The sequence below is a fragment of the Rhinoraja longicauda genome, chromosome 9 (assembly GCF_053455715.1).
Source record: "Rhinoraja longicauda isolate Sanriku21f chromosome 9, sRhiLon1.1, whole genome shotgun sequence".
NCBI lineage: Eukaryota > Metazoa > Chordata > Chondrichthyes > Rajiformes > Arhynchobatidae > Rhinoraja > Rhinoraja longicauda.
In genome coordinates this window covers 55,542,096-55,559,417 of record NC_135961.1, presented here as the reverse complement: position 1 = coordinate 55,559,417, position 17,322 = coordinate 55,542,096, and the positions used below count along the sequence as shown (strand labels likewise).

Below are 17,322 nucleotides of genomic sequence, written 5' to 3'. Positions count from 1 at the left end.
CATATGGATATACATGGAATGGAAGGATAAAGATTATGTGCAGGCTAATAAGAGTTGTTTTTGGCATCATGTTTGGCGCAGACACTGTGGGCTGAAGGGTCTGTTCTTGTGCTGTACTGTTCTATGTTCTAAGAGAATTTGCATTGAAGAATGTCATTCAAATCTCAAATTGATCAGTTACTATGTACAGTTCTGAGTACATTTCCATGAACATATATTCAAGAACAGCTGGTGGTATCCTGGCACTTGTGGTTCCTTATAGATTTGTGATAAAGTGGAGAGAAGATGATAACCAACAGTTAATAAATGCATGTACAAAAGAAAAAACGTGCAGTGCGTGAAATATATTTCGGTTCATTCAAATTTGTGCTACAATCACAATTCGATGGTTAAATACTTATTACTGATAACAGTGGCAAATCACAGGTAGCCAATGTATGAAGCAATAATCAGCATGCAGATGGAAAAGCACAAATTCCTGTATTTCAAAATTATGGAAGTCTGCAGTGAGCAATCAGGATGAGCTGTTAACATTAATGGCATTATTTGAAAATAATTTCAGCCAGTTGTCCTTCACTTTGCCAAGAACCTAGGATTTATAACATAATTAAGATAACTAAAAATGTTCTCTTTTACATACATAAAGATAATTTTGTACCTTGAGCATCTTCATTAAAATTGTCACTTTATTAACACATTTGAACATTCTACCATTAATACCACTGGGTCCCACTCTGAATTTGCATCACTAATAAATGAGTTGGTAAATCACTAGTGTCTGTCTTGCTATTCAATAAGATTATTGTTGGTCGGTACCTTAACTTCGTTCACTTGCATTACTCCCACATGCTTCAATACATTGAACTAATAATTGTATCCTTCTCCATTTAAATTCTTATTCCAGTTTCCTGTGAAGGTTGCAGTGTGCTGTGGCATCCATATCACAGTTGAAACTTTCTTTCCTTAAGTCTAAATGCTACTCACTTTGCATATGAAATTCTCAGCAGTATTTCCTAGCATGCGCTCAATTTCCCTCACAGCAGTTGACATATTTTTTTCTAATACTGCGCAGGACATGTGGATAACAACTGTTAATTATAGGGCGGCACGGTAGCGCAGCGGTAGAGTTGCTGCTTTACAGCGAATGCAGCGCCGGAGACTCAGGTTCGATCCTGACTACGGGTGCTGCACTGTAAGGAGTTTGTACGTTCTCCCCGTGACCTGCGTGGGTTTTCTCCGAGATCTTCGGTTTCCTCCCACACTCCAAAGACGTACAGGTATGTAGGTTAATTGGCTGGGTAAATGTAAAATGTAAAAATTGTCCCTAGTGGGTGTAGGATAGTGTTAATGTACGGGGGTCACTGGGCGGCACGGACTTGGAGGGCCGAAAAGGCCTGTTTCCGGCTGTATATATATGATATGATATGATATGATATGATATGCTTAAAACTATAAAAAACTGATGGAAAATTAACTTATTTCCAAAGTGAAAAAGTCAAACCTCTCATCATCTTTCAAACTTTGCAGCTTCTAGAAGTTGAGGTTTCACAAAAACATTCCTTAGGAACTCCAATGTAGCATAAACACGGCGGTTTATAAGAATGCCACCAATAAAAAAACACCATTGAATCGCATAAAGCCAAAGTATGGAAGTTTACGAAAAGATTTGTTGAAGAGTTAAGTTTAAGAGAAGGGAAGAAAATGTTGAATGCAAGCACTGTAAGCCAACAAAAGTGGAGCAATAAACCTCAGGATCCTCAAGAGATTAGAATTGGGGAAATAATGGAAAGCTTTATTGAGATCAGATAGGGGAATATGAAGGCTTTGAAACATGAATGCAATTTTTTTAATGTTGGTGCTGCTTGACCGAAAGTCCTCGTAGAACATGCAGGGTCTGAGTAAATGAGGCCTGTGCAAATTAGGACAAAGGCAGCATAAGAAACTGAAGATGCTGAAATCTGAAGCAACAAGCAATCTACTGGAAGAACGCAGGTGGAGTAGCATCTGTGGGGGAGGGGGTGGATTGGGATTCTGGGAAAAGACTGCATCAGGCACAAGAGTGGAGATGGCTAGTACAAAGAGAGAAGGTGTGGTGAGACAAGAGCCCTGGAATTGATAAGTGAACAAAGGCAGAGTTTAAGTGTCTTTACATTTGTGGAGATCTTGGCAAAGTCAACTAAGAGTTTGATGAGTCCAGACATGACATAAAGGCATTGAAGGGGGTTACAACAGCAGTTGAATTGGGGCAATAGTAATGTAAAGTCACAGTGATGGAAATAGGCAATGTTTGTGATGGTCAAAGAGGTGGTTGAAAATTCAACTTGGACAAATTTGGTGCCAAGACTATGAACAAATAGGTTCAGCTTCAATAACAAGTCAAAGAGTAGCTGGAACCTGTGCATCTAACTCAGCTGCTATAAGAATTACCACAGGGTCCAGAGCATGAACAGAGTTGGATGCACTACACCTGGGCCCAAGTTTTACACCTGGGATGGTTACCAAGGAATGTGACACTACCTTTTCTTCAATCTGCAGTAAAAACTGAAAGCATGCAAAACCCATTGTACTTTATGTTATTGTTTGCAATCTCTGATAAATTAAGGTATTTTCAGTAACATTTAATTTTATTTTAATGTTTTCTAAAAGAATGTTTATATTTTTTTAATTATTGTTAAATGCCTTTGATTAAAAGAATTAACTGTTCAAAAGTTTTTGACATCATGCCCTCTATATCTGGAACATGACGTTGGGTAAGATGGGCACCATGAGTAGCAGCAGTGTGCTGGATCCTCAACAATCTTCCCAACGTTGTGCTGGAAGAAATGTCTGCCTAAGACATCCAACAACCTAGAGATCGTGAAGGGATCTAGAGAATTGGGAGTAAGTAAAGTAATCATTGTTCATAGGGTAGCTGATACCCAATTTTCAGATAAAGGCCAAGAACTAGCATTTAGAAACAATGCAAGCCAGGACAAGGATAGATCAGTCAAGGGATACTGGTGAGTGTGGTAGACACAAAATGCTGGAGTAACTCAGAGGACAGGCAGCATCTCTGGATAGAAGGAATGGGTGATGTTTGGGTCGAGACGCTTCTTCAGATTGGTGTCAGGCGAGTGGGCGGGACAAAGATAGAATATAGTTGGAGACAGTAAGACTGGTGGGAGAACTGGGAAGAGGGAGGGGATAGAGAGGGAAAGCAAGGGCAATTTGAAGTTAGAGACGTCAATGTTCATACCACTGAGGTGTAAACAACACAAGCGAAATATGAGGTGCTGTTCATCCAATTTGTGCTGGGCCTCACTGACAATGGAGGAGGCCCAGGCCAGAAAGTTCAGATTGGGAATGGAAGGAGGAGTTGAAGTGCTGAGCAACCAGGAGATCAGGTAAGTTAATAGACAATAGACAATAGGTGCAGGAGTAGGCCATTCAGCCCTTCGAGCCAGCACCGCCATTCAATGCGATCATGGCTGATCACTCTCAATCAGTACCCCGTTCCTGCCTTCTCCCCATACCCCTTCACTCCGCTATCCTTAAGAGCTTTATCCAGCTCTCTCTTGAAAGCTCTTAAGACGGACTGAGCGGAGGTGTTCAGCGAAACGATCGCCGAGCCTGCGCTTAGTCTCGCCAATGTAGAGAAGTTGACACCTGGAACTGCGGGTACAGTAGATGAGGTTTGAGGAGGTGCAGGTGAACCTCTGCTTCACCTGGAAAGACTGTTTGGGACCTTGGATGTAGTCGAGGGGGGAGGTAAAGGGACAGGTGTTGCAGGGGAAAGTACCTGGGGAGGGGGTGGTTTAGGTGGGAAGGGACGAGTTGACCAAGGAGTTTCGGAGGGAACGGTCTCTGCGGAAAGTTGAAAGGGGTGGAGCTGGGAAGATGCAGCCAGCAGTAGGATCACATTGGAGGTGGCAAAAATGTTGGAGGATTATATGCTATATGCGACGGCTGATGGGGTGGAAGATGAGGACAAGGGGGACTCTGTCCTTGTTACGAATGGGGGAGGGGGAGCAAGAGCAAAGCTGTGGGATATCGAGGAGACCGTGGTGAGAGCCTCATCTATAATGGAAGAGGGGAACCCCCGTTTCCTAAAGAATGAGGACATCTCTGATGCCCTGGTATAAAAACCTCATCCTGGGCGCAGATGCGGCGTTGACAGAGGAATTGGGAGTAGGGGATAGAGTCTTCACAGGAAGCAGGGTAGGAAGTAGTGTAGTCTAAATAGCTGAGGGAGTTAGTAGATTTGTAGTAGATGTCGGTCAATAGTCTGTTTCCTGTGATGGAGACTGAGATCTAGAAAAGGTAGGGAGATGTCGGAGATGGTCCAAGTGAATTTGAGTGCAGGATGAAAATTGGTGAAGTTGATGAAGTCAGTGAGTTCAGCATGGGTGCAGGAGGTAGCACCAATGCAGTCGTCAATGTAGCGAAGGTAGAGTTCGGGGATAGAGCCAGTGTACGCCTGGAACAATGATTGTTCGACATACCCTACAAAGAGTCAGGCATAGCTAGGGCCATTGCGAGTGCCCATTGCTACGCCTTGGATTTGGAGGAAGTGGAGGAGTCAGAGGAGAAGTTGTTGAGGGTAAGGACCAGCTCTGCTAGGCGGAGGAGAGTATTGGTAGACGGAAATTGGTTGGTTCTGCGGTCGAGGAAGAAACGGAGGGCTTTAAGACCTTCCTGGTGGGGAATGGTGGTGTAGAGTGACTGGACATCCATAGTAAAGATGAGGGAGTGGGGGCCTGGAAAATGGGAGTCATTGAGGATGACAAAGAGCATGTGAGGTGTCTTGGACATAGGTAGGGAGAGATTGGACGAGGAGTCGCGGTATGTTTATTTTTTTTCCCACACTGATGAGTGTGGTATTGGTCAGCTATGCCAAAAGATTGCAGACACATTAATGCGAACAAGCAGCGATAGATTACAAATGTTGCAATAGTATTGGATATCTGTGATTGGAATCTGAGCTGTTTGGGTGCAATAGCAGCATCAGAAACTTGATGAGAATGATTCAAAAGCACAATTCAAGGTAAAGTGCACAGTTTACAAAGCTCAATCCAATCAAGAAGTTTGGAGATAAAAATTGGAGAAAGGGTAATTAGTTTGAAAGGAACTAGTTCTAATTCAAAGCAAATAACTAACTGTAGTGCAGAAATCTAAAGTTTAAAAAAACTGTACTGCAGTTTGCTTCCATTTCCACAACCCAAGTACAAAACCCATTTTCACGACCTGAACACACGATCAAGTCTGACACTTACGGTGGTCCACAGAAGGAGTATTTAATTGACAAATGTGCTCTCTTTGAGATGGAATAATTGTGCTTTCCCCACGGCAATATTAAAGCAATGGTAGAAATGTTGAAGGAATCTGATCACTGACTTGCTGCTTTCAGTAGAATGTGCTGCTCGTTTTTCTGTTACAGGAATAAAAATAGTTCGAAAGACATCCCTGATGCCATTAAAAAAAAAATCCTAATAACAGGAGCTACATTTCCCTAGGCTATACTGTTAAATACCTAATGCCTCCATGTTCTGCACTTCAATCAGTTAGACGGAGTATTGTTATGTGATTCACTGTTTGATCAGTATGGCCAGTATTATTTGTGTTTTGAGTAGCCATGGTGACTGCATTTCTGTCCAATTAGGAGCTATGCATGTTTTCTGCAAAAGGAAAAAAAACACGGGTAGCTTCACTGTAGGATAAGAGATAAAATGTTTATTCCAGTGTTTCATCCCACTTTTCAATGTACTATCATGTCCTATGAGACGTCACTGCACATACAAAAACGTTTCCCAGAAACCAAGCAGTGAGTTGTATGATTTATTAAGCACCTATGGATAGAAAGGTCTAGATTGTTTCTCATGTAATCACCATGATCTCTTAATGCAAATATCCGTGAGAAATGGTAAGAGGCGTTATTACCCAGTTTTAATTTAGATCAAATGAATGTACACTTCAGGATTCAGATGCTTGCTGTTATGTTTTTACACTACAATGTAAACAGAAAATGCTGGAAATAGTCATAGCATTTCAGATTAAAGACCCCTTGTCAGAGCCTTTCTTTCCACAGGTACAGCTTAACCCGCTGATTCAGCATTTTCTATTTTGACTTTAGATTTTTAGCATCTGCAATTTTCCTTTTTGATTTAAACGTTTTCACATCATTGGCCTTTACATTTAAAAAAAAGATGGCCACAAAAGGAAAGAATAGTCAGGTATCACACCATTGTAGATTTGAGTTGGATCATGCTGTACTTTTTCTCTTTGAAAGATGACATTGAGATGGACATGTCTTGTGAATATTAATGCAAAACACCAAATTGACTCACACTGCGAAATTTTGCAGTGAGCTCTCTAAGTATTATGCCATTGTTGATGGAGTCACGGTTTGGGCGTTTTCAATCTCTTCAGAAATCTTTGCTTATGTAGTTAGTGCTAAGAGATCGGTATATGAACATTTCCTTTAAATAAATGACATGTCTGCTGGCTCTTAAATTTTGAAGAGAGTAAGTGGTGAGGACACTTTCCTTGGTTCTTGGTCCTCCAAAATATTCCAAATGGAATTTAAACTGGAGGTGTGGTAAGATGTTGTTATTTAGGATTCTCAAGTCACATATTGTCCATTAATATTCAGAGTTGAATTAACTTGGCAATTGGAAATCATTGGGGCAAATTGAACACGAGGCAATGTTTCCAGACTATTGTAGGCTGCAGCAATATCAGACTTCAACATCAGATTGTCAAAGGAGGGGAATGAGTGGAGCTGGAAAATGAGATCTACAAGGGACCAGTTATTATTCTGAACAAGGGTTTCAATGTCACCCATTCCTTCTCTCCAGAAATGTTGCCCGTCCCGCTGAGTTACTCCAGCATTTTGTGCCTACCTCCGGTTATTATTCAATGCTGCACATCAAGCTATTGGTTGGATGGAAATGAAACTGAAATTGACAGATAATCGGTTTTAAATACTGCTCCTCTGACATTCTTTGTATTCACTAATAATGAAAGAGGCAATTCGGCCCGCAGGGTTCATGTCAGCTCCCAGGTTAATAATCCCATGAACCAATCTCAGGAACAGCTTCTTGTTTTCAGGCTTCTAAATGGTCTTGTATAAACTCAGGCACTGTCCAATTCACCTATACCATGGGGCCGACATTGGACTTTGCCTATGGAACTGGTGCACCACAATACTTAGAATTTATATTCTAATATATATTCTTATATTCTAATATTAGAATTATCATGCTATTATGTTCATTGGTATTATGCAAAATGCTAATATAAACTTGTCACAATGTAATTATATCCTCCACAGCAGAGCATCACAACAATTGGAGGGCAGATATAATTACAATATGTCATGTTTATTTGGGCATTTTTGAATACAGGTCAGGACAGTATTTGTAATTGTAATATAAATGTAAGGGCACACTATGGGACAAGCGATCCTAGTCAAATTATGAGGTTGGCTATGCAAGTCAATAAGCAAGTCAAAATGTATCTCCTTCCCTTAAAGTAAAAAATAAATAGAAGAGGAATAAAATAGTCAAGGCAAATGTGGGTCCCTTGAAGACAGAAGCAGGGGAATTTATTATGGGGAACAAGGAAATGGCAGACAAGTTGAACCGGTACTTTGGATCTGTCTTCACTAAGGAAGATACAAACAATCTCCCAGATGTTCTAGTGGCCAGAGATCCTATGGTGACGAAGGAACGAAGGAGATTCACATTAGGCAGGAAATGGTGTTGGGTAGACTGATGGGACTGAAGGCTGATAAATCCCCAGGGCCTGATGGTCTGCATCCCAGGGTACTTAAGGAGGTGGCTCTAGAAATTGTGGACGCATTGGTGATCATTTTCCAATGTTCTATAGATTCAGGATTAGTTCCTGTGGATTGGAGGGTAGCTAATGTTATCCCACTTTTTAAGAAACGAGGGAGAGAGAAAATGGGAAATTATAGACCAGTTAGTCTGACATCAGTGGTGGGGAAGATGCTGGAGTCAATTATAAAAGACAAAATTGCGGAGCATTTGGATAGCAGTAACAAGATCGTTCCGAGTCAGCATGGATTTACGAAGGGGAAATCATGCTTGACTAATCTTCTGGAATTTTTTGAGGATGTAACTAGGAAAATTGACAGGGGAGAGCCAGTGGATGTGGTGTACCTCGACTTTCAGAAAGCCTTTGACAAGGTCCCACATAGGAGATTAGTGGGCAAAATTAGAGCACATGGTATTGGGGGTAGGGTACTGACATGGATAGAAAATTGGTTGGCAGACAGAAAGCAAAGAGTGGGGATAAATGGGTCCCTTTCAGAATGGCAGGCAGTGACTAGTGGGGTGCCGCAAATGCTCGGTGCTGGGACCGCAGCTATTTATAATATACATTAATGACTTGGATGAAGGGATTAAAGTACCATTAGCAAATTTGCAGATGATACAAAGCTGGGTGGTAGTGTGAACTGTGAACTGTGAAGAAGATGCTATGAGGTTGCAGGGTGACTTGGACAGGTTGTGTATGTGGACAGATGCATGGCAGATGCAGTTTAATGTGGAAAAGTGTGAGGTTATCCACTTTGGTGGTAAGAATAGGAAGGCAGATTATTATCTGAATGGCGTCAAGTTAGGAAAAGAGGATGTACAACGAGATCTGGGTGTCCTAGTGCATCAGTCACTGAAAGGAAGCATGCAGGTGCAGCAGGCAGTGAAGAAAGCCAATGGAATGTTGGCCTTCATAACAAGAGGAGTTGAGTATAGGAGCAAAGAGGTCCTTCTGCAGTTGTACAGGCCCCTAGTGAGACCGCACCTGGAGTACTGTGTGCAGTTTTGGTCTCCAAATTTGAGGAAGGATATTCTTGCTATTGAGGGCGTGCAGCGTAGGTTTACTAGGTTAATTCCCGGAATGGCGGGACTGTCGTATGTTGAAAGACTGGAGTGACGAGGCTTGCAAATACTGGAATTTGGAAGGATGAGAGGGGATCTTATTGAAACATATAAGATTATAAAGGGGTTGGACACGTTAGAGGCAGGAAACATGTTCTCAATGTTGGGGGAGTCCAGAACCAGGGGCCACAGTTTAAGAATAAGGGGTAAGCCATTTAGAACGGAGATGAGGAAAAACTTTTTCAGTCAGAGAGTTGTAAATCTGTGGAATTCTCTGCCTCAGAAGGCAGTGGCGGCCAATTCTCTGAAAGCATTCAAGAGAGAGCTTGATAGAGCTCTTAAGGATTGCGGAGTCAGGGGGTATGGGGAGAAGGCAGGAACGGGGTACTGATTGAGAATGATCAGCCATGATCACATTGAATGGTGATGCTGGCTCGAAGGGCCGAAGGGCCGACTCCTGCACCTATTGTAAAAAAGTACATAGAAAAAAAAATAAAGGCCGGTCTTCCAATGGGTGTTATGAGAAGCTAAAGTTGCCGTTAGCCTAAAGGAAAAGGCCTACATTGTTGCCAAATTAGGCCAATTATTGGGGAAGTTTCAGAATTCTGCAGAAGATCAAGGCATTGAGCAGGAAAGGGAAAGTAGAAAAGAATAGCCAGCAAGAAAAATAAAACCAGACAAAGAACTGATAAAAAGGAAAAGGTTAGCTATTACTAATGTGTGTCCTTAATGTTGTGCAATAAGGACATAGAAGAACAATTAATTAACTATTTTGGGTCTGTCTTCAAGGAAAAGATACATAATCCTCTTATAAACAGTGAAGAACTACAGATCAAGAATGAATGAAGAGCTCAAAGAACAAGTGTTAACCTACTAAAGATTCTAAAAGAGGTAGGATTAGTAGCGATTTTTCAAGAAGTGGTCCCAGAGGACTGGAAAATTGCAAATATAAGAAGGGAGCGAGGCAAAAGAGGGAAGACTATATATAGGCCAGTTAGCCTAACTTCAGTGGTTTGGGAAGGTTTTTAGAGTCCATTATTAAGGATGAGGTTTCTGAATACTTAGAAGCACATGATAAAATAGGCCAAAGTCAGCATGGTTATGTGACAGGGAGATCTTGCCTGACAAATCTGTTGGAATTCTTTGAGGAAGCGGGACAGACAAAGAAGACAGTGGATGTTGTTTGGACACAAAAAGCTGGAGTAACTCAGCGGAACAGGAGGCATAAGAAAATAACTGCAGATGCTGGTACAAATCGATTTATTCACAAAATGCTGGAGTAACTCAGCAGGTCAGGCAGCATCTCGGGAGAGAAGGAATGGGAAGAAGGGTCTTGATCCTAAATTCCAGTGCATTCTCTTATCCCTAACCAGTCTGAAGAAGGGTCTCGACCCGAAAAGTCACCCATTCCTTCTCTCCTGAGATGCTGCCTGACCTGCTGAGTTACTCCAGCATTTTGTGAATAAAGGGACAGGAGGCATCACTGGAGAGAAGGAATGGGTGACTTTTCGGGTCGAGACCCTTCTTCAGACTGGTTAGGGATAAGAGAAACAAGATTTTGACCATGGTGTGGAGAGATAAATGAAAGATATGCAAAAAAGTAACGATGATAAAGGAAACAGGTTAGCAGTTTGTAGGGTGAAAATGAGGAGCTAGTGCGACTTGGGTGGGGGAGGGATAGAAAGAGAGGGAATGCTGAGGCTAACTGAAGTGAGAGAAATCCACATTCATACCACTGGGCTATAAGCTGCCCAAGTGAAATATGAGATCCTGTTCCTCCAATTTGTGTTTAGTCTCAATCTGACAATGGAGGAGACCCAGGGCAGATAGGTCTGTGTAGGAATGGGAAGGAGAATTAAAGTGTCCGGCAACTGGGAGATCAGGTAAGTTCAGGCGGGCTGAGCGAAGGTGTTCCCCAGTCTGCGTTTGGTCCTGTCGATGTATAAGAGTCCATATCTTGAACAATAGATACATTGTTACCAATATCCATTGTATGACAAAGGACTCTTACATCACTAGCTTCCTGTAGGTATTCCATTTCCAAAGTTTTTCTATTCCATCGCACTTTTTTTCACGATAACATTTTTCACACATGTGCTTCTGAAATGTCTTCCCTTTTATTCAACTATGACTTTGTCACAGAAGATGGGGCAAACAAAATGCCTGTTCCATTTCCCACACTACTTTTCTCAACTCTCTTCTACCACCCAGAGCAAGGGTGGGGTTCCCCATTATCTCCTTTCACCCACCGACCTCCTCATTGAAGGAATCCTCCTCCATAACTTCTATGACCTTCAATAGAATGCCCACAGCAGAAACCTCTTCCTTTCCTCCTTCACAACTCCCTAGTTCACTAGCATCATCGACTCCTTTCATGGCACTTTTCCAAGCAATTACAGGAGATGCAACACAGACATTTCCCATCATCCAAGAACAGAGAATTCTTGTGGGGAAGTAATGATTCACTTGCAATTTTCCAAAGTAGTGTCCTGTATTTGGTGGTCATGATGTGGTTTCCCCTATAATGGAAAAAACAAACGCAGATAAGGTGACTGCGTTGTCGAATATCTCTGCACACGATGCAGGAATGACACTGAGATTCCAGTTGTCAGTCACTTTAATTCTCCCACTTTTCTCTTGTCACTGTTCCAAGAAAACAAAAAATGCTAGAAGTACTCAACAAATCAGGCTGCATCTGTACAAAAAGCAATGGGGGTAATGTGTCAGATCAAAGGTCCTTCGTCACAACTGGGAAAAAGAGAAGGCAAAGTAAACATCTCTGATAGGATGAGCCCAGGATAAGAATGGGGATAAGCCACACATGAAGCCGCCTTGTTGACAGGTTAATGAAGCAGGCTAGAGAATACATAAAGTTAACACAAAAGCTGAGAATACAGACCTGGAAAGGTGAGAGAATGAAGGGAATCGATGTTCAGATTGTTTCATGTGTCCTTGTACACAAATTCTTAAATGCTAACATGTAGATAAAGCATCCAATGAGTGATATTCACTACTATTGACAGAAGATTTGAGTACAAAGTAGTGGCATCTTGCTCTAATTGTTTAGAGCCCCTAGACAACTGTGCACAGGTCTGGTCACTCAAGCGAATGAAGGATATACTTATGACTGAGAGTATGCTGCAAACATTCACCAAATTGATTCCTGGTTTACAGGGTTTTTCATATATGGAGAGATAAAGCAGACCAAACCCAGATCATTTAGAAGAATGAAAGGCGATCTCACTTGAAATGAAAATATGATTGAGATAACAATTATATCTAGCCTCATCTTTCTGCATGCAATGCCAAAAGAAGTCAACTAAAATCTATAATTATTTGAGTCTGAGCATTAATCCAGCATACCATGATTCAACTTTTGACTAAACATGTAGTTACAGACTGGAATGTCCTCTTGTCTTCAGGATGTAACAATTTATTACTTTTGTAGCAATGTCACAAGCCATACAAGCTTGAAGCAGTGTATTGTATGATTTCTGCCAGAGATATTTTCATAATGCAGGTGTATTAGGTCCAGCAAACAAGTGGAGGCTGCAAGTATTGAACAGCATACTATGGAAAATAACTAATTTAAAACTGTACTGAAATACAAAACTATTCAAGTTGTGATTAAAAAAGAACGCTCAATATATACGAATTTACTTGCTTCCCTTTGATTTACAATTGCTTCCACCAGGCATGTCAATGAATCTGTAAACTAATTCTGTAAACTAATTCTGTATTCATCCTTGAAGAAAATATTATCATTGTTATTAACAGAATGATTTTAATATAATCAATTACAAAAACAAATTCATGGCGAGGAAAAGCAATTAGAAATGATTTCTCTTTTGGTTAAGTATTTCATTTCCACTTAAAACAACAATACCAATATAATACAACAAAGTGATCAATACACGATCATGCATTGCACTCGCAGATCAGAAGCAGCCCAAGAGCACAAAGTGCGAATTAGTAAGTCACCAAGCAAGGTACTTTGATTATTCGTCTGCTTTTGGTTAGTGCTTCAGAGAGAAAGGCGTTAGTTAAATATGGAATTATTACTTCATACCTATGTCAGATACTACGATCTTGGAAAGTTTTCTGGTTTTGCTTTTCACTAGAAAGGCATAATAATTTATATGTAAATAAAACAAAATTAATTTAATTGTGAAAAAAGAACAAATTATTTTGTACCATAATACTATACCCTTTTCTATAAAGTTAGGCAATTTCTGTTCATCTTCAGAATTGCATGAGGCAGAACCTACACAGGAATACATTGACAAAGAATTAAAAGTAAAATGGCATTAACATTTTATATTCCTCATATATAGTCTAGGTTGGAATGTAACAATTAACTTACTTCACCGAGCTCAGAGTTAGAACATTCTAGGCAAATGTCAATTTGACTCCACCCAGTAATTCGGAAATGGATCCTTTTCCACCTCCCACCTCTCCCTACATTATACACAATAACTGGCGACTGAAGGACAATTTTATCCACATTGTTAGCCACATCAGAAACAGTCACCTTACATGAAAACATTGCCATTATTCCTCAAAATAATTTCTGCTGAAATGAAAATATTTAAAAAAATCTCCAGTAAAGGTGCAGGCCCAGACAAAACACTTTATAAAACCTAACAAAGCAAAGATTGCGTTCAAAGCACTAAGACTATATCAGGGTACAGGGGACTTTTAATTGCACCGAAAGCATTGCCTTCATGCCAATTAAACTCCTGCAGACATTATCTCCAAGAATGGCCATGTGACTTGTACTAATGCAAGGGCTCAATAGTGAATATTCCCATCCGTGAGGGTCTAATAAATATTAAAGAGTTCAGCTCAATCGTGTCGTGATCACTCAATTTCTGTACACAAGTACATTCCCAGAATGGATTGTTGATTTGATAGCTACGCACAGACTGTGGTCAAGTAATTCATCACAGGCTGGGAATCAATCCAGATACTTCTGTTCCAGAACACTTTCAGATGTATTCAGTTTAGAACTATAGTAACCAATTGAGACACAAGAGGCTTGCTATACAAATATGCTCATCTGTGTACGGCATGCAATTCATATTTGTTTGACTAGGAACACCAATTATATTTTCTAAATATAAATCTAACAATAAATCAACTTTTTTTTCTCCAACAAAAACTGCATCAGAACAAAAGAATGAAGGCCACTGAAGCAAATCAAATACAGTAGTTTACTTTAATTGCACATCTCTCATGTCATCCAAGATTCTCAACTTGTAGGAGCACCCAGGGCAAGGTCTTTGCAACTGAACAATTCAAGTTCAAATTCTAAAACCGTGGCAAATAAATCTACGGGTTTGTAGATTAATTGACCTCTGTAAAATTGTGCAGGGAGTGGATGATAAAGAGGGATAACACAGAACTGGTGTGAATGGGTAATTAATGGGTGATTGGCATGGACTCGGAGGATTGTAGGACTTGTTTCCATGCTGCATCTCTAAACAAACTAAACTAAGAATTTAAAATCAGCTAAAACAACATGAAAATAAATGAAACAGACCAAATAATCTCAGAAAGGAAAATGCCAACCTTAATAGGTCTATATTGTACGTACCAATAGTGATGTGCATGCTATTCGGTAAATGATGGACTACAATTACTATTACAGTGCAACTAGAGATGGGCAACAAATGCTGACTTGCCATATCAGAAATAGTTATAAAAGTCATTCCCCAATGAATTATCTACTAATGTGGGAGCGTTCTCCCCTCTTAATCTGTAAAACTGAAATACAACTGAAATGATTAGTTAATCCGCTTTGCCCATTTCCAGAAGCTGGGACAGCAGTTATCCATTTCCAACATTGCATCTATCATTTATTCAACAAATAAAGTTCCATAAAGATTCAATGTATCATGAACTAATACATTTGCAGAAGCAACAATTATCAGGATATCAAACTCTAATGAATGTCAAGGAGGACACAAAAGTTTGATTTTGCAAAAACATTCTTGCTGGTTGGAATACTTTGCATGTAAAGTTATACAGCTATTTTCTTCTCTGAACAAAACCCATCATGAAACTTTAATAAATTAGTTTGGATTCAAGCTGACACAGTCCAGCCACATAAGGTATTAAAGGAGATGGAGGATAGAGTGTATAAGCTGGTTGAAGATCTGTAAATGTCAACATAAACGTAATATAAATATAATAGAATGAATAATGACTTTAAATAACATATACACACACAGAATTTTCTTGGAGAGGCAATCATCTGATTTTGTTACCAATCCCATTTCCCTGCTATCTTCTCACAATAACTGTCTGCAAAAGTGTTTCCAACCCGATTGACAAGCCTCCTCTGACTGTAAACAGCAAAGTTCCACCACACTCCGCACAAAAGTCCATTTAACCACGTTTAAAATTAAATTTCTTAATACTGCAATTAGTAAACTGGAAGTCAATCCAGTTTATGCCTTGTTACCCTGAAGCTTGGTTTTCAACTAACCCGGGCAAGAAGTTATATTTCAAAACTCTCAAGTAATTACAGACTCGTCAGTGATTTCAGCGAAAATTAGGACGCCGAAGAAGCATTGATAAGCGTGGGAATTTCGCAATGCTTCCGAAGACGGTGTAATTTCCTAGCTAGGTGCTAGTTTCACAAAAAAAGTAACTTGTATCGACCTGACTCGGCATTGTCGTGGTCATTGTCGTAGGGTAAAAGAAAATTTTGGCGATCTGCTACGACTGACAGTCGCCAGCAGTCACCTAAAAAATCGCCTAAGTGGGACAGGCCCTTTAGGTGTGGATGTACACTAGAGCAGATCCTTCAAAGTTATTAACAAGAGCATGATTTTTGTAAGTGCCACTGATTAAACAATACTGGAGCCTGTAATGAGAGTAATAAGGATGGCACATCATTGAGAAACTAAAATATATTAGATGGAGTTTCAATGAAGCAGACGAAAACTCTCACCACAAATCCAAACAACTGCTGACTAAAAAGTAGATAAAAAGAAAATGGTCAAATCAAAGTTTCTGCTTTACGGTACTTTCCTTAAGCCTTCTTGGATACCCGAAGAAATCAAAACAGTAGAGTCATCCATGAGAACAATGCTGTAACTGCTGAGTAGAGTGACACCACTTTCCCAACAAGAAAGCCATATGTAACTCCATCAGCACTGCAGCAACAAAAAAAAAAATCAGCACAAATTGCAACAATTCTCCACTCACTGGATTTTGGTGGGGATGAAAATCATGGTACTTTTGTTATGAGAAACTGTTGCAATTCAGTCACGTGTTATGTCTGCTCCTCCAATTTGTATACTCTTGAATTCATTCTAACTTAATTTTGTTAGTGGACAAAATAAATTCTGTTTGCTTTACTCTTTAGTGTAAGATTAAGTCCTGCAGTGATATTTGTCTACATTATACCAGCAGGGATGTGAACACATTTATTAATCATCAACATTTTTTCTGGGTTTCAAAACCTGGCTCTGTGACACTTATTGTTTAGGTGCTGTGCATGTACACCTGTAAGGAATTTTATACCATGATCTTTGCTAATGGTCAAATTAGTAAAAGCATAGTACAAGTATTCACAGAAAGCAGATTATGATGTCAACCCTTTGATGCCAATTTGTTGGCAGACAATTCAGTTAGCTTCATTTGTTAACTGTGCACAAAAGGCTATTTTGTAGCAATAGAGAATTGGAGCCAATCTCCTATATGACCTATATTATAGATTATAGGATCAAAGAATCCTCAACTAATGAATCTCAGATTTATTGTTAACTGAGTTGAATAATAGTTGGCATATGTTTACTGGTGTTTGATTGTTGGAAGGGGAGAAGATTGGTTTGGCTGAATGTTCAGTTTAATTTTCCCTGAGATCAGCTGCTTCGAGATATGCTGTCTTCGGCATGATCGGGATAACAAAGAGTGAGCTCACAGAGTAAAGCTATCTGTCAGAAGTGGACAGGGGAGGGATGCCTTTCTTTTAAAGCTCTAACCAAACCAAACTTTCTAGAAGCTATTATCCTCCATCAAAGTAAGGAAGAACATTGTTTGAGGGAACCTGTGTTCTACAAGAGGGTCTTTACAGTGATGTGCCACATGTTGTTACCACAAAGCAGACCCAAAACTATGTTGCAAAACGTAAAATAATCATTAGTTGCTTTATATGTGACTCTCATTCTCTCCAAACTGGAGATCTTAAAATTTTATTAGCTACTAGACCAAGCGGACCCGTTGTGCCCAAACCTCTCCTACATTGGTCCAGCACCCTCTCCTCCCACACTCCCCCTGCACTGACCCACTCCATCCCCCCTCAAGCCCCCCATATCATGACCCACTTCATCCACCTTCAACCCCACTCCCCCAGTCCATCCCCTCCTCAACCCCTTTTATCCCCCCCTCCCCTCACCCACTCAATCCCCCCAACCTCTGCTGCATTGGTCCAGCA

General features: G+C 40.3%; 1 protein-coding gene across 2 annotated transcripts in view; it reads right to left on the bottom strand.

The window, feature by feature from the left end:
* Positions 1-17,322, bottom strand: part of stxbp5a (syntaxin binding protein 5a (tomosyn)) — a 188,598-nt gene that overhangs the window by 39,060 nt on the left and 132,216 nt on the right. Inside the window, exons 20-21 of one of the 2 annotated variants that reach the window (XM_078405529.1) lie at positions 13,084-13,140; positions 12,946-12,993 (exon numbers count right to left, since the gene is read on the bottom strand). The exons of the other annotated variant lie outside the window; for it this stretch is intronic. Coding sequence (XP_078261655.1) covers positions 12,946-12,993; positions 13,084-13,140 — 105 coding nt within the window. The remainder of the gene's footprint in view (positions 1-12,945; positions 12,994-13,083; positions 13,141-17,322) is intronic. 2 annotated transcript variants of the gene reach the window in all.